At 34.7% G+C, this 23,673-nt stretch overlaps 1 protein-coding gene across 2 annotated transcripts; it reads right to left on the minus strand.

Annotated features, from left to right (window-relative positions):
• Positions 1-6,625: 6,625 nt before the first annotated feature.
• Positions 6,626-11,034, minus strand: LOC127083212 (ubiquitin carboxyl-terminal hydrolase 2). Of its 2 annotated transcripts, none has more exons than XM_051023471.1 (4): positions 10,760-11,034; positions 10,060-10,128; positions 7,238-9,914; positions 6,626-7,031 (listed from the first exon to the last, which is right to left on the minus strand). In XM_051023471.1, the coding sequence occupies exons 3-4, from the start codon at positions 9,907-9,909 to the stop codon at positions 6,785-6,787; spliced, it is 2,919 nt and encodes a 972-aa protein (XP_050879428.1). In that variant the 5' UTR covers positions 9,910-9,914; positions 10,060-10,128; positions 10,760-11,034; the 3' UTR covers positions 6,626-6,784. The 2 variants fall into 2 exon arrangements, with proteins under 2 accessions (XP_050879428.1, XP_050879429.1); XM_051023472.1 differs by having other exon boundaries at positions 10,594-11,034.
• Positions 11,035-23,673: the final 12,639 nt, after the last annotated feature.

Genomic DNA, 23,673 nt, shown 5'->3' on the forward strand with positions numbered 1-23,673 from the left:
GGAAACATTTATTTTAACATTTATATTTGGAATATAACTTACTATCATTATTTTTAACATTTTAACATAATTGACCATATAACCATTGTTAAATATATTATAATGCATGTATCCCTTATCAAGGATAGTATCTATGCTACATGCAGCCACATAAATGATACATGTCATTTCTTTTTCAATTTTGGTCAACAGCAACAGCATGTATCCCTTATAAATGATAGTAGTTTTGCTACATGCATCCGCATAAATATCACACAGCAGCCTCAATAAATACATTTTAATGCATCACATTTTCAATATTAACTAGTACATGCATTTGCATCATGTTTTCATAATTCTATTCCGTATTAACTACTACATGCATTTTCAGTATTAATTAACACATGCATTAACATCATTCCTGAATGCAACTTTGATACAAATTATAATGGTATAGAAAATCTTTATTGTCATGTCTTTATAGTTCCATTACTCATTTTTTATGTAGGTGACTGCAAAGAATATTTGAGCAGTGATTCAATTGATAGATCAGATGCTAACGACAATGATGCTTTTGAGCATTTGACATTAGAATTTTTGAGTTGACTAAAAAATTCTGGATTGCCAAACCACTCCATTAAATTGAAAGTTGACACAACCATCATGTTGATAAGGAATTTGGATCAACCAGAAGGGCTTTGCAATGGTACGAGATTGGGAGTTACTAGATTGGCCAACCATGCGATTGAAAATATTGAAAACACTATTTACATCCCAAAAATGTCTTTGTCTCCTTCTCAATTTTCATGGTCATTCAAACTTATTAGACGACAATTCTCAATTATAGTGTCATTTGCTATGACAATCAATAAATCTCATGGTCAATCATTAGACTATGTGGATTTATATTTGCTCAGGTACAACTTTTTTTTATTCTATATATTACTAATTTTATGGAAATTGAAAATTTTGCCAAAGAAAAGTAAAGCATAAATGCTACTGTGTACGGATACGGTCTCATAATTGCAATGTCAATATAGCATTCCTTTTATTTTATTTCATAACAATAATTGAGTTTTCAGTGCTTCCTCTGTCATAATTTCTGAGGCGACAATTACAGACTGTTTGGCATTGATAGCTTTCACAGTGAATGGGTTGAATCCAGTCATTTTGATCACATGTTCGTATGTGCCATCATCACCATGTCTAACATTAACCCTACATCATCATACTTGTTCTGTTTTCACTTTTCCACTATAATTACTTTTCCATTTTCTTTAGTATAGCTTCCCTACAACTTTTTAAGATTTGGATGCACTCTTCATCCCCCAATCATGCAAAACCCACTCCAATTAATAATTCAATCAAATCAGGACCAAATCTAACACTATTTAGTAGTACTAGTATAACTAATTAACAGAGAATAACGTAAAGTAATTAATGAGTTTTTCACAGTCGAAGTAATTTTAACATTCTTACGTTTGAATCCGACAAACATACCTTAAAAATGACAGCATCGGCTTTGGGAACAGTTGTAAACATGTCACCTGCGACATGTTCTACCCCATCACACTTTGGAGCCACATCAATGACGTGTGGAAGATCAAAGTTAATTCCTCGAATCCAAGGAAAAGCCTTAACAAGGATGCTCAAGGACGTACCTCCAAATTTCAACTTGAGCTGCTGCTTCTTCTTTTTCTTCATCTTCCTTCTCCCATGTTACCTCACTTAGTATTTTCCCCATTTTTGGCTAAATAAGTTAATTACTATGATGGTGATATTTTGGCTGAAATTAGGAACCTTGATTTATAGAAGTTAGTAACATATTATGGATCATTTAAAAAAAAAACATACTAATAAACATCACAGACAACCTTTAATTAGAACATGAGCTTGTTTTTTCTTTTGGCTTAAATATAATTTTGGCAAAGGTGTGCTTAAGTCACTTTAGAATGCGAGCTTGTTTTTTTTTTCTCAAATATAATTCTTTTGGCTCCAATATAACCTCAATCAATTATTTTTGCAGATGGTGAATGTGACACCTTGTGTTTGATGTGTTCTTCCACTTTCTCGCGACATTTGTGTTTCTCTTATTCATGCACACACTTTTGCCTTCGATCATGTCTCCATGAAGATAATTATTTTAGTTAGTTGCACTACAAACATAAAACATGAGTTGGAAACATGTTGAATTGTCAAGTTTCCACGTACATTTGGCTTATTATGTCCCTCCTATGATCTTTAGTGGACTTGAGAAAAATTTCCAGTCGCATATATATTCAACTATTTCTAATTATGAATTTCCTTCATTTGACTATATGAGATTTGACTAAAATTTAATTTGATTGATTGTGGTGCTTGACTAATTAATACGGAGTAACGTATAATTTTTTATATATACTTTAACTAGAATAATTTTAGGTGTAAAAAAAATACTTCATTGTATCACATTTTCGTTAACCTAAGCGGAAAGATCCTATAGGGCGTCTTTGATGGATATGAGTATATCTTTGGTTCCTAGATGGGCACTTATAATATGATGGATAGGATCAAATTGTGTTTTGGAGAAATTTTTGTAAGTACTTTAACAAGCATTACTTCGTCCATAGTGGTCGTGGAGGGATTTCCTATTAACTCTTTCACCTAAGATCATACTTTTGTTATTGTCTTAAAAAATGACTTATGCACATCTATTTCTTATAACATCGATGTATATAGAAGCATCACTTGTCATGTGTCTTGAGTAGTTACTATCTAAGAACTATTTTTTTGTGATCGTCAGAATTTCCTACAACATTTTAACAAAGTAATTTAGGTCTCTAACTTGTGTAGAGTCTTCGGAGGTTAGTGGCACAAATGAGACCTTTATGCACTCATATCATTTGTCTTTTTGAAATTTCACCCATATCATTTGTCTTTTTGAAATTTTAACTTTTCTAACGAGAAAATGAAGCGCACTTGTGATTCTATATGTTTAATAGGTGTAACAAACTTTGATGATGACAAATAGAATCAAAGAAAATTATCATTAACATCAATTAATAAATAATAATGATTAAATAAAATCAAAAGGAGATAAGTTTACGATGATTGTCTTAAAAGATTCAAATGCTAAAAAACAACAATGACAAAGAGACTTATATGCTAAAAAGACACCATCTTATCCTATACCCTTCTAGGATTAAAATTATCTTGAATGTGCATATCTCAAAATAATAAAGTCATACACACAAAATTTATTTTTCAAAACTTCATCTATTTTTTTAATCTCTTTTGAAAACGACTTTAGATTGAGCTAAACCTTTTTAAACCACACTATAATTGATTATGAAGTATATATAATTAGCTAAGTACATAAATTCAACCTATAATTGATTATGGAACTTTCTCAATCAATTATGAAGCAAAATGTAATTGATTATGGAGACCTAATAAACCGTTATTCTTATGTGATTCATCAGAATTTTCCATTTTGATCGATAATAACCAATTACAGTCATAACCTAGTCAATTATGAACTGGATTCAAGCTTTCCAAAGTTTCTATTTTAGTCTAAATCTTTTACCATAAAAGGAAGGATTGTGTTCATTTGAAAAAACACAAGATTTCAGAAAAATACTTTATCCTTTACTCTGACGTTGTCCGTATTTGTATACTTTGAGAGAATAAACACCTTATTCAGAATTCTTGTGTAACTGTTTCTATACTATTGTGATATGGAAATGTAAATCAAGAGCTTGGGGTAAGAAGGTCAAAGATTTATCATGTGTTAATTAAAAGTAGGGGTGAGAATAGGCAGGGTTGGGTTGAGCTACGCTTTGTCAAGTCTAAGCTTGATCAGCTAAGAAAACCAAAGCATAAGTCTGACATGTATCTTGTGATAGGCTTATATTTAAGCCTAATTATGGCATTTTCGAAAGTCAGGTTGGTCTGTTAGCCTACTTAAACGCTTATTTTATTTAGACATGTGTATATAAGTCATTTAAATAATGTTTAAATAGACTAACAAATTAAAGGATCTATAAGACTAAAAAAAATGTTTGCATTGACTTTTCTGAGTTTACCAAATAGTTTAAGTTTTATGAGATTATTTTTTTTAGAGAACTTATGAAAACAACTTAAGACATTGTTCTTAAGGTGTTTTCAGCTTTTTTTCATAAGATCTTTAAGATAACTAATAATTATAAAATTATTCAAATTTATTTAAATAAAAAGGAATGATAGGCTTAAAAAGATTTTTTTATGAAATGAGTCCTACCATTTTTAACTAAATCTTATAAAAAATATATGTCTTTTCTAATTAAAAAAACTGGTCTAACTTAGGTCTTTGTAGGATAGGTCGTAGACCCCTGTTCGTTAGTCTGACATATTTCTACCCTTAGTTAAGAGTTATGCGGTAGTGAAAATATCAATGAGCAGTCCCTGGGAACCTAGAGCAAGCCTCATGATTTTGGATTGACCGAATATAATTTTTGTGGGTTCATCCTTTGTCTTTTAATTATAATTCTCTTCTTCTACTACTTTTTTAAAATTAACTTTAAAATTGGGTTAAATCTGTGTCTCCCGCCTAACTCTTATTTAAAGACTAATTGTCTCAAAAGATATGATCAAATGATTCCTTGAACAAACCATCATATTTCAATGATTAAGGGTTCTTATTGGAAGGAGAAAAAATATTATTAAAGGGGTGTCTTGTGATAGTTAAGAGGTTGTGAAAAATGATCAATTTGTTTCCACAAATCAAGTTAATGATTTGGTGGAAAATGAACCTAGAGGCTTATAAACAATAGGGAATAAAGAAAAAGTGCAGTGCAGTTTGAAAGTTAAAACTATCATCACTATCGCTTTAGGTATTGATGAACTTTTTGTTGTATCACACTAAAACTGTAAAGAAATGTAGGACACCCATCAAATAACTCATGAAGGTTCAATCGATGTAAAAAATGAGCTAGTATGAAAATATTAACCTATGAGTAAGAACTATTTAGAATGAAACCTGGAAAAAAAATATTGAAGATAATGGAAAAAGTTTCATTCATATTGTTATTCATTTAAAAACTTTAAGCAAAACTTTTCAAAACAAATTGCTTAGTTGATTAAACATTTTTTACAACCTAAAGTCATTGTGATTTTTAAATATAAAAACTTATCTTCTATGGATTTGACTAATATGTTTGGTAAATTTCAAAAACATGAGATGAGCTAAATAATGAGCACAACTGTATAGTTATCTTGCCTTCGTCGTCGACCTTCATCCCAAATCTCACCGGATCGTTGATTATGTTGTTAAGGTATTGACATGTTGCATATCGAATTCTTCTTGCATCTTCCGATTGTCCATTTGTTACTTTGCAAACAGTTTGTTCGTTAGCGTCTTGAACACATATTTGGCTCTTCAATTCATTCCAGACCGTCTTTGGAGGCGTTAAGTCTATGATATGATACATCACATTCTCTAAAACACATAAACTTACCAATTATACAACCTTCTCTGCAACTTCAACCAATCGACGTCTGTTGTGTCTATCATTTTTCTTCACGCATGTTTACTTTGTTGAGCCAACCGATCATTAATCCTTTGCTACCATTATTCAAAATTGCATGTTTCATCAAACTTTGTCACTTTGAATTTTGCACCAAAGTTAGTCATTAGATACCAATCGTCAAAACATCGACTAGTAACAAAAGAGATAATACAAACGCAAATCCCAAATAATAAACATGATATTTGTTCATGTAGTTATTTGAATGAATTAGAAGATCATTGGAATTCAAGTGTTTGCTGGGGTTTAGTCTACTGTCAACTAGAAATAGAGAAAAAAGTTGAATATAGAAAAGAAAATATCCATATTTTCATTGTCTTTAAAATTTTAGGTGGAGAAGTGGCGTCAAGATCTCTTAGGATCTTGAGCATTTAATTCATTATTATACTTTATGATCCTCGAACTTTTTAACAAGTGGTATCAGAGTCTAGATTTGATTCGATGGGAGAGCAAGAGTCTAGATTTGATTCGGTGGGAGAGCAGGAATCAAATCATAGTGTGGATCAAGTCTAATTTTTGACTCGATGGGAGAGCAGGAATCAAATCATTGCAGATAAATTATGACAAATAGCCCAATTTTTAAATGGGAAAAATATATTTCAAAAGCTCAGATTGGAAATTAAAAATAGTCTAAAATAGCTCAACTTTTAGTTATAAATGAGTCATAAATACCCCATTTTGAAATTAACAAATATGTCAAAAAGAATAGATTAATTTTAAAAATAAAATTCTCAAATATGACAAATAAGCTAAAGTTTAAAACATACCAGTTAGTTCAATCCAAAAATAAATGAACCAATATGAACCGAACGCAAAAAAATCAATAATTTTTTTGATTGTATTGGGCTTGCGTACTTCACCAATGGGTTGGGTCATACAATCTTGTCATAATCTAATGATCTTTAACTTGCATGCAGAGCATTGAACTTATTCGAGTCTAAGGATAAATTAAGGGTTACAAAATTGAACCAGTTAAAATTTGTAGTCAGGTCAAGACTATAGCAAGCACAGCAATGATATTGATAGTTATCAAAAAAGGCTACGAGAAAGATAATGCAAAAATACTAGATGAACTGGGTTTTGACACTAGGCAACCAAAAGAATTAAGAATGTAAGGATGAAAACTTGACATTTGACTGTATGATACCGCATTGTACATTCAATACCTCATTACATGTCTGGAAAAATGGTATACAATATGTGGCAATTGCCTTTACACTCACCTGCAATGATGTATCTCTTACTCTTCTAAATTTCATAACTCAATTTCTTTCATAAAACAAAATGTATGCCTCACATCGAAGAACTTCATCAAGGGAAACTTCACGCACGTAAGCATCACTCGCATGATACCACATGGAATTCACATTCTCGTTTTCTTTATGATCGACCTTCTCTCTGTTCTTCTGGCCCCCTCTAACATAAGCAACATAATGACCCCCTCTCATGGTTCCCGAGTGCTCCACTATACCAACCAACTGGTATTCATACTTCTCTTCATTTATACACCTTTTACAACAGAATTGGGAGTGAATCACATGCCAGTGGACCAATACAGATGAATAAAGATAATCAGTGAAGTCTAAGGTAAAACTGAATTCAGAAATCTGAATTGTACACGATGATTTTCAAAACAGTTACTAATTTCCTACAGATGAACTAGGCAATTATAAGTTGTTCAAACTTCAAAAAGAAACTAGCAAGTAAAAACATACCTGGGATCCATATAGGGTCTAAGATCCAATGTTTCTCTGAAGTCGACATGACCATTTAATTTACTTAAGCGGCCACGGGCATCTTGGCTGAATCTCTTTAGATGAATGGTCAAAACAGGCGGGGCTTTATATATGAGGACTCTCTTAGTTGCATCCCTATTCACTCTCATGCTTTCTAACTCGGTCTCTTTGTCGCTGCTTTCTTCTGAGTCATTGTCATCATTATTGAACATTGGAGAATCTCGTTGGACATTTCCAGAAGTACAAGAATCAGCAGCTGAATCACTGCAGCTTTCTTCCTTGCAAGCTTGTTGTAAAGATGAAGACTGTAATTCACCATTATGCAGCTCTGTGTCATGCTGAACATGTGAAACTGAGCTTTCTACATTCTTGTCACTTTTAATATCTCCATTTCCTCTACTACTGACTTTTAAAGTACACGAACACGAGTTAGATGCATGATTTGATTCATCATGACTACCACTCGCATATAGATCAGACAGAATTCTTGCCTGCTTTTTCGATTTCTTCTTTTGACGTTGGAGGATTTTTGAACAGTTCTCACAATGCCAAGCATTTTCATCTGAAAGAAGCTCCGGTTTTATAAAATGTGCTAAGCAACTCTCTACAGAGACTGGAGAATCTGTATCATCTACTTCATCTGGATCAGATTCACTGTTGCTTCTAATTAATATAACAGCTTCCACATCACCGGATGAAGAAGGTCTGGGAGCAGGCCCAGCAACAACTTCAGGTTCATTAAATAAGCCACCAAAGCCATCAAACTCCGATTCTTCTGGACCACCACCCAAAAAAGATGAGGAGCCCTCACCATCTCTTCCCATGATGTCCCCGACTGAGGAACTTTCTTCTTTGTATGGGAGTAACAGGACTTCTGAATTTTGAACTTGTATAGGAGCCTCGTCTTCCCACACATCTGATGAAGAAAAATCAGGTCTTAGGTTTTGATACTCCTGAGGGAAACAAACAGGACCACTGGTTTCACAACTAGCTTGTTCAGGAAATACAGTCATTCGTTCATCCTTGTTCTCAGACTCCTGTACCTCCGGTGCATCTTCCTTCTGAGATATTGAAGCATTTTCACCTATCACAGTTTCAGCTTCTACATAATCCAACCACACAAAATAATCTGATGAACCAGTTGTTTTATTTGCAACATTGTCAAGAAGCACTTCCATTTGTTGAGACTCTCCCACAGTAACCAAATTAAGTGGAGACAAGTCCTCTTTCTTGGCCACGCTGCTTATTTCTTCAGAGCCTAATACCGTACAAACAGCAGAAGAAACCACTATTTCTCCAGATACTGATATGATAGACTGATCAGGGCATGATGATTCATGGCTCGATGATTGGCTAGGTACATTTTGAACAGGTAAGGGATCAGCATCCCTGTTAACTTTGACTCGAGACTTTCCTAGTCTTTTTGGTGGAAGTTTAGTCTTTTTGGATCTGGGTACTTGTTGAGCCTTCCGAGACGACGGAGGTTTCTTAGTTGGAACAGAAAGGGAAAGATCTAAAAAAGGCTCATACACTGTTGAGGAATGCCTACATTCATTGCAGCATACCGTACTAGAGATCTGACCCCCAAATAAGGCATCAACTAAAGTATTGGAAGAGGTCCCATCTCTTTTGAGAGTACCATTCTGCTTCCTTCCTGCTAGTTCTTCAGTACTCAACCCATCCAGTAAACATCGCAGCAATTCATGACTGTCATGTTGCTGATATCCTCGAAATTGGGGAGACTTGGAACATACACAACCAAAAAAGGATCTCGGGTTTATAATGTTTCTGAATCCAGATTCTGGGTTTGTTTCAGTGAACAACTTCTTCAATGAACTGGTCAGTGGCCCAAAAGGGGCATCTATCTTTAAAAAATCATCCCGTAATTTATTCATAGCAAGCAGATTTTGCATGATTGAATTAAAGAAACAAGTATTCCCAAGATTAACCATGCCTCGTACTACATAACCACCTTGTCCTTGTAAATCACTTACAGACAGAGATCCTGACTTAATTTCTGCAGTAACACTGCCACCCCCAACAGAAACATCCTCAATACCCACTGACGATTTTTCCAATGATCGTCCTTTTAATAATTTCACAACATCAGGCAAAAAATAACTTGTTTCATCAGTTTTTTCAATTTTATCAACATGAATAAGCATGTTGCAAGGAAAACACCAACAAAGTTGAGGTTTTTCACTATTAACCATTAATGGATGTCGGGTTCTCCTTGAATGTCCAACAGCATGACAATGAGGAGCTGTTGGTAACCCCACACCTCCACAGGTATAGTATCCACACTCCAAACAAACCCATATAGACTTTGTATCAGATTTGGATTCTAATGATGCACCACCTTTCTTCTTTGCATGTTTACCTTTTCCTTTACCACTCCTCCTATCAGCTGCCCCTACCCTACAATCTTCACACCTTATGGATCTAGAAGACTCAATCTTATGAGACAAAATATCTAATTGCACACCTTTAACAAGATGAGGGCAAGAGTTTCTCTCTTTGGCAACTGAAACCCCCTCATCAACAGACTCAATAGTTGGGTTGTCCGATTCCTTAACATTTTTCGGCAACAAAGGTACAGCAACTCCCGACTTAACCAAACTTGGATTCTTCTTTTTTGTTTTCTTCCCCATTGTTCCTATAATCCAAAACAAATCAATGAACTATACCACCATAAAACACACAGGAAAACAGATATCTATTCCCTCTTACATTACATACCAACAACCCGAGGGAAAAAAACTACAAAAATTGGGGGTTAAAAAACATTCAAATTATTTTACCTGCAAATCAGGAGGGGCAAGAGAAAATATTTAAAACAGGTCTTCAAACTTCAAAAAAATTGCCGTTTCCTGCAAGTGAAAAACAAACTAGATTCATCAAAGGCCCAATCCATGTACAAAGACAGTTGCAAAGCAAAAAAATTTACTCGGTTACTTAGAAAGAAAGAGAGCATAGTAGTTAGCATTAGGGTTTGTTTAGTTTGGTGGAATAGGATGGAATGGAATATAATCAAACTCCAATGTTTGGATTTGCATATAATGGATGGGGCGGAATGGAACGTGATAATTTTGGATGTATGCAATAAAATGAACTAATTCGTTATGTTCACAAACAACTAAATGAAATCTTGTCCGTCCATTCCGCTCCATTCCATCATGTTTCTGGTCCATCAATCCAAACAAAGCCTTAGGTTTAGAAGTGGGCAAAACAATAACTTTTGCAGCCAAATGCAATTCAAATTTTTCATCACTGCTAGAGAGAATCTAAGGATAGAAATAAATAAACATGAATTCAAATACATTGAACCATCGTACCTATCTAATAAAGCAAAACAATGGCCGGTGCATAAAAGTGGTGTGAGAGTGAATAATGTAAGAGATGCAGAAGTTGAAAACATCAGAATCAGATCGAACAGTGAAACCATCAAATGGGGAAACGAAGGAACTGATAAAGAAAAAGGGAAACTCATAAAGTGGATACCTGTGTGTGTGGAATGGGCGGTGGGTGAAAGCGGATTGGGTGAGAGAATCGAAAATCTAAGGAATGGAAGATTGAAAGATGCGGAGTGATGGATTGGATGAGACTCCTCTCTCTCTCTCTACCTCGGTGAGGAGTGAGGAGAGAGAGACGTGCGAGGTTTGTTTACCAGTCCAGACGGGTCACTGCCCCCGATCCGTTCCTCTTTCCAACGTTAATGTACACCCTAATGACTTTCGCACTTCACGAAACACTGCTACATCAACTCAATAATACTAGTAAGAAGTAGTACTAGGGTTTTTGGATTTTTAAGGATGTTTTTTTTTAACACAAATCGATTAAAATAAAGTATTTTATTTGAAGATAAAACTTGGTTAGAGGCTTCATGATGCTTAGTGGTGTGTAATAAAATAAGGGTAACGCTCATTTGTGCTCTTGGAGCATAAGTTAAGAGATAAATAAAGAAGAGATTAATTACTATACACTTAAAAATTCTTAAAAATTGTATATTGAATTTATTAGAAATGTATAATTAATTATTTTATTTATTTTTTAAAATAAATTTTTTATTTATGAGTTTTTTAACATGTGTCATTGGAGCACAAGTTAGCATTACCCATAAAATAATGTAGTTAGATTAATTTTGTAATGGATTTGAGATGTTATTTTGTAAGATTTTTTATGAGTAAAAAACATAATGACAAATCAAAGAAACATTACACATTAAATAGCATCTCAAGATTTTGTAAGATTTTATATTTGAATTATGAAATAAATAACACTTATAATGAGATTTTGTAATATCTCATACCATTTAAAGTTGGGGCTCTAGTCGTCCATTGATTACAAAATTGCGCTCATCGGTGGTAACTCTCGCTCATTGGTCGCATCATCCACCCTTTATTGGGTTTAGGTAAAATCACCCCTCACTCATTTATGAAACGTGAGGATTGGTGTATCCTTTGGCATTAACTGCTCCCTGGTATAAGAATGTAGGCTCAATAAACCTCTATAAATACCCCAGCATTGGGAATGAGGACGGCCATTCAATTCATCTAAGATTCACAAATATACAACTTCTCACCATTATGTGTGAGCTTGCTTTAGCATTCATCTACAACCCTAAACACCGCGCATAGTCCTGGTTATCCATATTGTACATTTTAGCAAGTACAAATGACGCTCGTCGCGGCGCGTAGATAAAACTAATTTGGGTCACCTTTGCATCAGACAGTCAAGTTTCTATCTACATCTTCAACCCCTTGTCAAATATGGTGAACAAGTGAGTAGCAACTTCAGCCAGCAGTAGTTCTGGCAGCGACCAAGACGCCATAGCGGAGATGCGTGCCATTATATACGATTTGTGCCACCGTAACTAAGCTTTTGAGGACAGTGTCTTTCATATCTAACAACGTCAGCAAGAGGCTGGCCCTTTAAGAGATAGAGATTCTAGACCTTTAACCTCTTTTTGAAGAAATATGGAGGGGGTCGTGCCAGAGAATTTCAAGTTATTATCACTTACTAAGTTTGTTGGACGTAGCGACCCCTAAGAGCATGTCGCCTTCATCAACACACAGATGGCAATTATTTGAGCCTCTGACTCCCTGAAATGCAAGCTTCTCTCTTAAACCTTTAAGATGCAACATTAATGTGGTACATAATCTTGTCGCAATCTCACTCACTAGTTACCATGACCTCGTAAAATAATTGTTTTACCAGTTTCCGGCGAAAAGGCAAGAAGGATGTCTACCACCAACTCGTTCAACATTCGCTAAATTCCTTCAAAATTTGTAAGGGAGTATCTCGTCTTATTTAATAAGGTTCATGTCGTACCTCAAAAAATGAGAACACGACGCTCGCAGAGCGCAATCGCACGCCCGCAGGATGGACTGAACAGAGTCATCACCGAACTTTATTTATTCCCAAAGAGGGAAAGGGAAAATATCGATAAAACCCCTAAACGAAAGGATAAGATATGGTCATCGCAATCAATATCAGGGTTCGGGAGTCGGTTACGCAAGGGGAAGGTATTAGCACCCATCACTAGGGATGACAATTTGACACATCCCCAATGGGCACCCGCAAAATTACCCAAAACGAGTAGGGTAAAAACCCGCAAAAATGTGTACGGACATGGGCTCGGGTAATTGCCCACGAAAATAATCGGGTACGGATGTAGGTACGGGCACCTTGCATATTTTAATTTATATTATTATATAAAAATGTATCTCTATCAATTTCGAAAAGTATATTAATGTTAAATCATTGCGTATTTAATATACGTGTTTGTTTATTTCAACAGTAAATTGTTTGAAAACTTTTTAATGTTTATAAAATTATATGATATTTAGTAATTAATCTATTTATTTTTAATAGGAATGAGGGTAATACGGGTATGGGTACTTACATACTTATAGGGTACGGGTACGGGTGCTAACTTTGGCGCCCAAGCGGGTATGGGCTCGGGTACGGAGATTTTTTAAAATTGCGGGTATGAGGATGGGTACTATAGTACCCTTCCCAAATCCTGCCCATTGTCATTCCTACCCCTTACGTCCATTGTACTCAACGGGAACCGTTTAGTTAGTTTCGAATTGAATGTTAGTTTATGTTAGTTTCTAATCTTCTACTTATTTGAGAGAGAAAAAGAGAAAAGAGAAATATTTTTGAATTTTATAGAGGACCTAAAAAGGTTTTTATTATTAGGGGTAGAAAAGGAACTAAACCTAATCTTTTATTAATGGGTCTGACAAGACTTCACAATATTGCTCCTACGTATCTCTTGGTGCAACAAAGAATTCAAGGCTTACGTAGTTCTGGGTAGAAAATATTTGTTAGTTTGTCGATTTTAGCGAAAGATATCTTGTATTAATCGAGAAGGAACATTTTTTTACCCAAAACAAATGAGGAGTGAACGTATACATCACATCGAATGGATTTACAAATCAACATTTGGAAAAACGTCACTTATCTCAACTCAATAATTATGGATGAAGCATTGTTTTGCATCATCTAAAGACAAGATGTCTTTGGCATTGATTATTTACATGTATGAAATGAACATGGATGAAGAGTATACTTAATTAATCGACTAAACATATTGAAGTCAAATAATCAAATAAACTACTTAATCATATACAAAAAATTAATTAATTAATTAAATATTAATTTTAAATTAATCAAATAAATCGAAAGAAATGTAATAAAAGTAAAGTAATAAATAAATAAATAAACAAAGAATAAAAATAATAATAAAGAACTCTACATAGTACGGGGATATATAAAGACATTGGGGGATAAAATAAATGACGATAAACAAATAACAATGAAATAGAAATAAATAATAAAAATCTATAAACATGGAATAAATAAATAAATATATTTTTTTTGAAAATTAGCTTAAAATAAAAATTCTTCTTTAGCTTTGATTTGTAATTATTATTTTTTTTTTATATTTTTCTTTTGATAAAAAAAACTGAGCACAAACAAAATTTAAAGACAAAAATGAAACAAATAAATGAAATCTCTCTCTTCCCTTCTTTTTTTTTATTATTATTATTATTATTATTTTATTAAAACAATTAAAACAAATTAATGATTACAATATCCACATTTATTAATATATATATATATATATATATATATATATATATATATATATATTAGGATATTTTTCTATTTATTATTTAAATAAAACTAAATATATACAAATCTAAATCTAAATCTAAGAATAAAAGTAAGCGTAATGTTAACTTATGCCCTAGGGACATAAGTTAAGAACTAAAAAAAGGAATGTTTAATTGGAAATTGTGTATTGATTTTAATAAAGATATAAAATTAAATTTTTAATTACTTTTTTCAATACAAATTTTTTATAAATAAATTTTTTATCTTGTGTCTCTAGGACACAAGTAAGCAATACAATTTTTTTTTACTTTATAACAATATTTATTATTTTTATTATATTTTTTTATCATTTATTATATTTTATCTAACTAAAAAATAAATAACAAGAGGAAAAACTAAAATAAAAACATAAAAAAACAAACGGGCTTAAGAAAAATCACAACTATTACATCTATTGAATTTATTATTCTTTACTAATCAAAACGAAAAAATCATGGCCATCAAAATCCTATTATTAATAAAATCTAATCTATTAAACTCTAATTAAAATCTTATATAACAAAAACTTATCAAAACTAAAATAAATAAATAAAAAAGTCACAAGTTGTCATCATTATTATTTTATTACTATTTTTAAATATTAAGATATTTTTATTTAATTTGTTTTGACATTTTTTATTTATTAAAAATAACTTAAATATTTAATTAAATAAATAGATCTAATTAAAAAAAATAGAATATTTTTATCATTTTTAAAATAGAAACTAATTCCCTTTTTTTAAGTTATTATTTTTTATTGGTTATATTCTTATCTTTATTATTTTATTTTTAATATTGAATAAATCTCAACAAGTAAAAATAAAATAAATCTCTCTTTTGGATTTTATGAGTAAAAGAAAACTATATTTTTGATTGAGTTTTTTTTATATAATTAAAAAAAAAACTCTAAGTAACTAGTTAAATAAACATTAAAAAAATATAAAGAAAATAAAATAAGTATTTTTACTAATAAAAAAACCTTATCTTCTCCCCTTTTTTTATCATACTATCATTTATTTCTTCTATTTTTAAGAAACAATAATAAACAAAATAAAAACAAAAATGGAAAAACAAGAGAAACAAACCTATTGGACTCTGCATGAGGTTTGAAAAGTAAAAAAAAAAAGTCTAGGGCCTGTTGGCAAGGCCCATTCAGCCTCAATCCAAAAGAGAAAGATAACATTTATTTTTTAAAAAAAAAAACCTAGATCCCCCTCTTTCTGTTTGTTTTATGATATAGAAAAGAAAAGAGAATAAGACAAAAACTATTTTTCTAAACTTAAAATATATAAAAAATCTAATTATAAGTGTGATCCAAAAATTATTTAAATTCAAATAAAGGAAGCACTTTATAAAACAAGTTTAAATTGTAAAACAAGATGTAGAAAAAAAAATTATACTTAATCATTTTTTAAAATTCATGTCTTTACTTTAAATTGCAAAACAAAAATTAATTTTTCATTACTTATTCAAACAAAAACAGAACACACAAAAATGTTCTTCCTAGAATTTTAAAAATAATACCAATACAAACAAAAACAAAACTTAATTTCTAAGAATGTAAAGATATAACTCTAAATCTTCAATCCAAATACAAACAAATTTCTAAATGCAAAACAAAACAAATGATAATGTATGCACGAGTGGATAATGATGTGATTCAAATTAATTAAGATCGACTAAACCCTAAAGAAAGTTCACGAAGAAAGAAAATCCTAAGCAATAAACTTATCAAAAGCTTAAGTGAAAATCAAAAACCATTGCCCGATTATGGAAATGTATCGTATGAATGGATGAATGTATGGACTGGTCAAAATAAGGCAAATCAACCAAAATGAATGTTAATCTTGACCTATGTATGAAAAATGTGACATTTATGACCAGATTAAATGATTCTAAGGAATCGAGCCAGATGCAGATGAATGGATGAATGACTGCAAATAAATGAATGTCCATGGATGTATGCAGATGAATTAGGTGGGGAAAATTTTAGAGTATCACAGTGTCCATCAAAGTTGACTTTTATGCCCACGGCAACCAAGTCAGAGAAACTTGCCGATACACTACTCACCATCATTTCATAGAACACGGGCTTTACTGTATCCATGAACCAATTTGCTAACTCCCTCTCAACAAGGAATGGTTCGACTTGCAAGGCCACCTCCCGCCATCATTGTGCATATTCCTTAAAAGACTTGTTATCTTTCTGGGACATGATGAGCAATTGTCTCCTATCCGGGGCCATATCCATGTTATACTTATAACGTTGGATGAAAGCATCAAATAAGTCTTGGAAACATCAAATTTTACTTTGATCAGGGCTTAAGTACCACTTAGAGGGAGCACCCCTCAAGTTGTCTTGGAAGTAATGTATCATAAGTTTATCGTCCTCAACATGCGCAACCATTTTCCGATAGTACATAACCTTTTCTCAAGAATCTGATAATTACCCTTCACTCCTCTTATGTCTTCATGCCTCTCATCATCTTCATCATAAAAATATGGAGTGTGTTGTTGATCTTCAAAATAAGGTTGCACATGTGCATGGACAAGGGGTGGTGCAAATGAGTGGACCACGGGATGAGCTTCATTGATAGTTGGTAGAGGAACTATCTGCTGAGTGGGCTGTACAATGCCAGGGGCGCCTTCAACTGGAGGTGTGAATTCGGAAGGTAAATTGAAGACTGGCCAAGTAGTAGGCATTGTCCTTGCAGGTTGGGGCTCAATCGTAGGATCGGTGATTTCTGAAATGACTGTCGTTTGGGTGTCCAATTTGGCCTTAATGACTTGTAGTATCTCCATGACTTGGCCCATGTTTCCTCATAGGTCCTCAAGTTCTGAGCTTACTCTCTCAAATTCTTGTTCTTGATCTGCCATTCTTTAACGAGCGCTGGCTCTGGTGTTGTAGTGGTGTTGAGGACTCAGTGTGTAACAACTGAATAGAGAAAACGGAATGAGTTTTTATTTATTTATTTTGGAGAATGCATGAATGTATGTATGAATGCATTATGAAATTTCATGTTTACTTATTTTTAGGGATTCTTATCAACTTTGTAGTTGTTGAGCACGCACTTTGAAAGTAATGTGAATAGAAACAGAAGACAACAATCAGAAAGCTGATGCGAAAATTCAATACCCATTCATTCAATGAAGCCAAAAAGTACGGAGTATATAGTCAAAGTGGGTACAAAATATTAATCCAAATTCAAAAATTGGAAATAACACGAAGCAAAACAACTTAAAGAGTCTTCTTAGCAACTCGCTTTTTGTGGGCCTTCAATTCTTCTTTAAATCTTCGCATCATCCTTTTGCAATGCAAAATAAGGTCACGAGCCGAAGGATGAGTGTTATTTTCATCCATGTCGTCTAGAGAATTTTCTAATTTCCATGGCAAGTTTATGGCCACGCCATTACAAAACTCTATGAGGTTAGCCAACTTCGTACGGTATGCAACAACACTTGGCTGCAGAAGGTTGATGGTGCATTCATACTCATCCAATATCTCATTCAAATGCTTCCTATGATTTAGCCAACCCATGCTTTGGCTCTTTAGAGACTTATACTGTTCCTTCCAATAACTAGCTAGCTCCTTGTTGGTATTCACCTCATCACACTTCTCTTCCCAGGCTTTTGGACATATTTGAGAGGCTCTTTGGGCTCGTTCCTTAAGGCGTTTTTCACGCACCACTTCAGCTTCGGAGCTTTGAAGTTTCTCATTCATATCTTGGATTTGGGCTTCAATCTCCTCTCTTACCTCCTTCTTTTGCTTAGTGGCTAGGTCCCACCAACGCTTCCACTCTTGTCCATCTCTTTTAGCCTTAGCTAACTGATCATGGAGTGAACCTAATCCACTATCAGCCTGATCTAGGCACTCCAAGACTCTTTCCTTGAGATCTTGCTCAATTATGTTCTTCTTACGACTCTCCTCCAAAAGTTCCTTCCTTTGGTTACTCTTCCTCTTGAGAATCATATTTTCCCTATGTCATACCCCAAAAATTACCCATCATTTTTCCTAAAAAAAAAAAAAAAAAAAAAAAAACGAAAAAAAAAAAAAACGAAAAAAAAAAAACGAAAAAAAAAACGAAAAAAAAAAGAAAAAAAAAAGAATTTTTTTTTTTAATTAATTAATTAATTAATTAAATAATTAAAATAAATATAATATAACAAATTATTTTGGACTTGGGTCTCCCTCATTTCAAGCCCATTACCCACGAAATTAGTCTATAAATACTGAAGTTTCAGTAGGGGAGTTAGACTTGGAGTTTACACTGGGAGATTCACTGGAGAAAGAAGGAAGAGAAGCAAAACACTCTGAGGTTTCCTTGGAACAAAACCTTGAGGAAAAAGAAAGAGAGAGAACAGAGAAGGACGGATAGAAACTTTGGCATAGGAACCCTGCCTACCCGGAGAATTCAGAGTAAAGAAACCCTGAAGGCAGCCCATCTGCACCGAAGCCATCGCCATCCAATTCCCGCTGCCTAACTTATTCCGATACTACAAGTGGTCAATCCCTTCAACCTTGAATTGGCAAACAGGTTTGCGTATCTCTATTGTTTATACTTTCAATTGGCCATATCTACACATATAATGCATCATGATTAAATGTTGATATATAATTTGCTTTCGTATGGGAATTTAAATATGCCTGAATACCCTGAATGTTTGACCATGTTATTCCTGTGATAAAATGCCATAAAATTCAAAGTTCCTAACATGGGGCTGTTTTCAAATTCAAAATCCGTGGCCTTCGCTAGGCGAGGCAGAGGCGAACGAGACAGTACCTGATTCTTCTAGTCTGTTTTTTTTTATGTTTTTATCATAGCCATGCATTATTCATCCTATCCTATTTATTGTTGTGATATTTCTCCGGTGTAATCTTCGATTGCACCCTGATTTGGTGTTCTGACATGTTTCTTTTTTTTTTGAGTTTCGTAAAGGTTCACATATCCCAGGAAAAGATTATTGGCTAGGTATTCCACTTTATTTGTGGGATACCCTTGTGGAGTTTCACCCTAAATTAATTTTTAATGTATTAATTTCTAATGTATTAATTTTTTAATATATTATTTTTAATAATTTTAATGTGGAGTTTCATCCTAATTATATAATTAATTGTAAAACTTTGCCTTTGAATAAGTGATCTTGGACCTCTCTTTGTTGCCTTACGATTACGATATTACGGTCATGTCCCGCGAACGTGGGGATACCCTTAGCAAAGACCCTTCGGTTAAATCATCATAAAATAAATTATAGTCCCTCGGTGTTGCCTTCGAATATACAACTTTGTCCCTCGATGACCCTCCGATGTTGCCTACGGTTAAATGATGATAGTCCCTTCGAATGCTAAGGTATCCTCATAACTGTTGCCTTCAATGACCAATCGATGACCCTACGATGACCCTTTTACATCCAAAGGATAAAACTACTTATTTCTCAATAATAAGGACAGTTTTACCCTCATAAGGATAGGAAATACTCATAAAGACCTTGGGTCGGTATAACTCTTAATTGCTGGCTCACAACCTAAAACATTTTTTCACACCTCACACCTTTCAAAATACCTTCAGAAAATCACCACTTGGTATACATTCATACTAGAATCATTACCGAGTTATATTTTTCTAAACAATTTTCAAAACTAAACGAGATAATCACTTTGTATACATTCATACAAGAATCATTACAAAGTTAAATTCTCTTTTCAAAACAATTTTTCCAAACAATTCACAAACACTTTTTTTTTCAGACAAAAATAATATAAGTGATCGAGCAATTAAGAGTCCATGGATAACCATGGATACAAAGGGTGCTAACACCTTCCCTTTGTATAATGTACCTCCCGAACCCAAAATCTAAATTAAGGTCTTTCCTGTTCTTTTCCACCTTTCCTTATTGGATAAAAGAAAAGTCGGTGGCGACTCTTGCTAACCGCGACATTGCGATTAAAACCACAAAAAGTCCAGTTCACCGTATGACAGAACTGGCGACTCTGCTGGGGAGCCTAAATATTTAAAAAGAGAGGTTACCTTAAAAACAAGATCACTTATTCAATTTGTCTGATTTATTTTTAAGGGGTTGCTTGGGTATGTTATGCTTGAGTGAAAGATCCTACACCCGGATCTAGTGTACCTTAGGTAAGTAGCAAGAGATCATCGCGACTGTCCGGCGTATACTGGAATGGTCAAAATGATGGCTACGGTTAATGTGGCACTTTGGATGTCCTGATGTTCCTCATGTTAGTTGAGGAAATATTTGGCATTCGCGTGGTGTCATAAAAGCATTAACCAGACCTTTAGAACCCTAATTGACTCATCCTGGCCATTAGAAAGTAGTGAGATAACTGGCTTCGGTTCCGACTGGAGTTGGTTGAGACTCGATACTACACTCTTTGAGATTGGACTTTAGGGAAGCTTCGGTCAACCACTTGGTGTTGCACTGAAGTGGACTTAAGGAAAGGTCAATGATTTGAGATCCTTCTAGAACCCGGTTATTATTCTAAGACAGGTTGAACCAACCAAACTTCAGTGGGGAGGGTATTTACCTATGGAACTCACGCAAGCCTTAAAACCTAGGAATGATTGTTGTGTGACTTGCTTGTGCTTGTTATTTATCTAACAACATGACATCATAACAACATAACATTATAACATCATGGCATTGTACTAACCATTTCAAGGATTTAGAGATTTAACTCTGCTAAAAAAAAAAAAAACAGAAAAAACAAAAACAAAAGCAAAAACAAAAGAGAAAAGAAAAAAAAAGCTCTTTTTGTTAGTTTATGCAAAGTTAAATCCCGAAAGTCCTTGAAAACATTTCATACATTGCATTGCATCGCATAACAGGTATTCTAAAGGATCAGTGTTCTCACGATTTTCCTGGCAAACAGATTCCAGCAGATTCAAACAGATTGAACAATGGCTCTCGAACAAACTGTCAAAGATCTCCAGGCCCAGAATGCTCAATTCCAGGAAATGATGCTGAGCTTATCTAAGGGGCAGGAAGAACTGAAAGCTCTTTTGATGGAGAAGAAGAAGGACCAGAAACCTGTGGGTTACATCAACCCGGGGAGAAGGCTTAAGGGACAGGTTACAGGAGTCAAGATTAGAATTCCGAAGGATTCAGAAGAAGAGACCGAGAATGATTCGGAAGATGAGAATCCTAATCTCGTCAATTCTGAGGACGACGATGAAGATTATGAACATGAACAGTACTCTCCGAAGGATGATAAGTACAAGTTGCTGGAAGAACGTATGCTAGCTATGGAGGGGCAGAAAGTGCCCGGTCTGGATTTCGAAAACTTGGGTCTGGTCTCTGATGTGGTCATTCCCCGCAAATTCAAGGTTCCCATTTTCACTAAGTATGATGGTGCCTCTTGTCCTCAGATGCATCTAAGGGCTTATGTGAGAAAGATTCAGCCGCACACTACTGATAAGAAACTGTGGATCCATTTCTTCCAAGAGAGTCTGTCTGGCACACAGTTAGAGTGGTATTATCAGCTTGAGAGCTCTAACATCCGCACATGGACTGATTTAGCAACAGCTTTCTACAAGCACTACCAGTATAATTCTGAGTTAGCGCCTACTCGGCTACAGCTACAAAATATGACTATGGGCTCTAAAGAAAGTTTCAAAGAATATGCTCAAAAGTGGAGAGATTTGGCTGGCAGAGTCAAACCCCCTATGACTGATCGAGAGTTAGTGGACATGTTCATGGGTACACTGACTGGCCCATTCTACAGCCATCTACTGGGAAGTTCCTCGTCAGGTTTCACTGAACTTATCTTGACAGGTGAACGGGTTGAAAGCGGCATTCGAAGTGGAAAGATACAGGCAGCTACTTCTGCAAGCACCAAAAAGTCCTATCAGGGAAAGAATGAATCAAATGCTGTGTACAGTGAGAGGAAGCATAACAAGAAGAATCGTGACCATACTGTTGGGGCAGTTACAATTGCCGCACCGCCATCTCAGAACTTCCAACACAGACAAGACAGGTCGAGAAGACAGTTTACCAAGATCAATATGACTTTAACCCAAGCACTGCAGAGTATGTTAAAGGCCAATTTGATTACCCTCAGAGGCCCTCCTGCAAATCCCAACACTACTTCTCCTCGTTATAATCCCAACGCCAGGTGTGCCTATCACTCCGATAGCCCCGGGCATGATACGAATGATTGCTGGTTGTTGAAGAACAAGATTCAGGATATGATCGACGCTGGAGAAATTGAATTTGATCCTCCGGCGACCCCCAATGTCATCACAGCACCTATGCCTAATCATGACCAGAATGTTAATGTTGTGGACGACAATTCTCACGTTACTGACGTTGCTGATTTAGCATCTCCTCTCCTGATCGTTAAGAAGAATTTATTGCAAGCTGGTTTATTTCCAGGTTGTGCTGAAGATTGCGATCTCTGTGTACTCCGACCCAATGATTGTTTGAAGTTGAAGAACGACATTCAACGGCTGATGGATGATCGTACAATTCTATTTGAAAGGGTTCCTAAGGTGGACAACTCTATTGAAGAGGTATCTGTGATTGCTAGGTCCAAAGCTCCAGTGAAGATTACCGCTACTAGAGTGCCTGTGAAGATTACCGCTGAGCCCAAAGTGGCTCCCCTGATTATTACCGCACCTGGCCCCGTGCCATATTCCTCCAGCAAAGCTATTCCGTGGAACTATGGAGGCGACGTTTACATCCATGGCATAAAGCAAGTTGGTAGTTCTGCTAATCCTAATGATATTGTGGGGACTAGTAAAGTTACTCGAAGTGGAAGGATCTACTCCCCAGAAATCTCACCTCCCGCTCCCGAAATTCGAGGAAAAAGACCAGTCAATCCTCCTCAGTCAGAGACATCGGTCGAAGTTACTTCTGAAGATGTTGCCAAACAGGAAATGGAAGAGATGCTGAAAATCATCCGTAAGAGCGATTTTGATGTAGTGGAACAATTGGGGCATACTCCGTCTAAAATCTCAATGTTGTCCTTGTTATTATCCTCTGAATCCCATGCCAATGCATTGATGAAATTCTTGAAGACCGCTCATGTGCTTCAAGAAACATCCGTCGATCAATTCGAACATTATGTTGCTAATTTGACTGTTGACAATGGCCTAGGCTTTTCCGATGCTGACCTGACGCTAGCAGGAAAGAATCACAATAAAGCTCTGCATATCTCCATCGAGTGTGAGGGGATCACCCTGGCTCACGTGTTGATCGACAACGGCTCTTCCTTGAATGTGCTCCCGAAAGCTGTA

The sequence above is a fragment of the Lathyrus oleraceus genome, chromosome 5 (genome assembly GCF_024323335.1).
Source record: "Lathyrus oleraceus cultivar Zhongwan6 chromosome 5, CAAS_Psat_ZW6_1.0, whole genome shotgun sequence".
NCBI lineage: Eukaryota > Viridiplantae > Streptophyta > Magnoliopsida > Fabales > Fabaceae > Lathyrus > Lathyrus oleraceus.

What these genes read in the sequence shown, in the direction of transcription:
- LOC127083212 (XM_051023471.1), bottom strand. Translation starts at nt 9,909, where the DNA reads ATGGGGAAGAAAACAAAAAAGAAGAATCCAAGTTTGGTTAAGTCGGGA. An exon ending in AGACCCTATATGGATCCCAG is followed by an intron (nt 7,032 to 7,237) that starts GTATGTTTTTAC and finishes CTGTTGTAAAAG; the next exon opens with GTGTATAAATGAAGAGAAGT.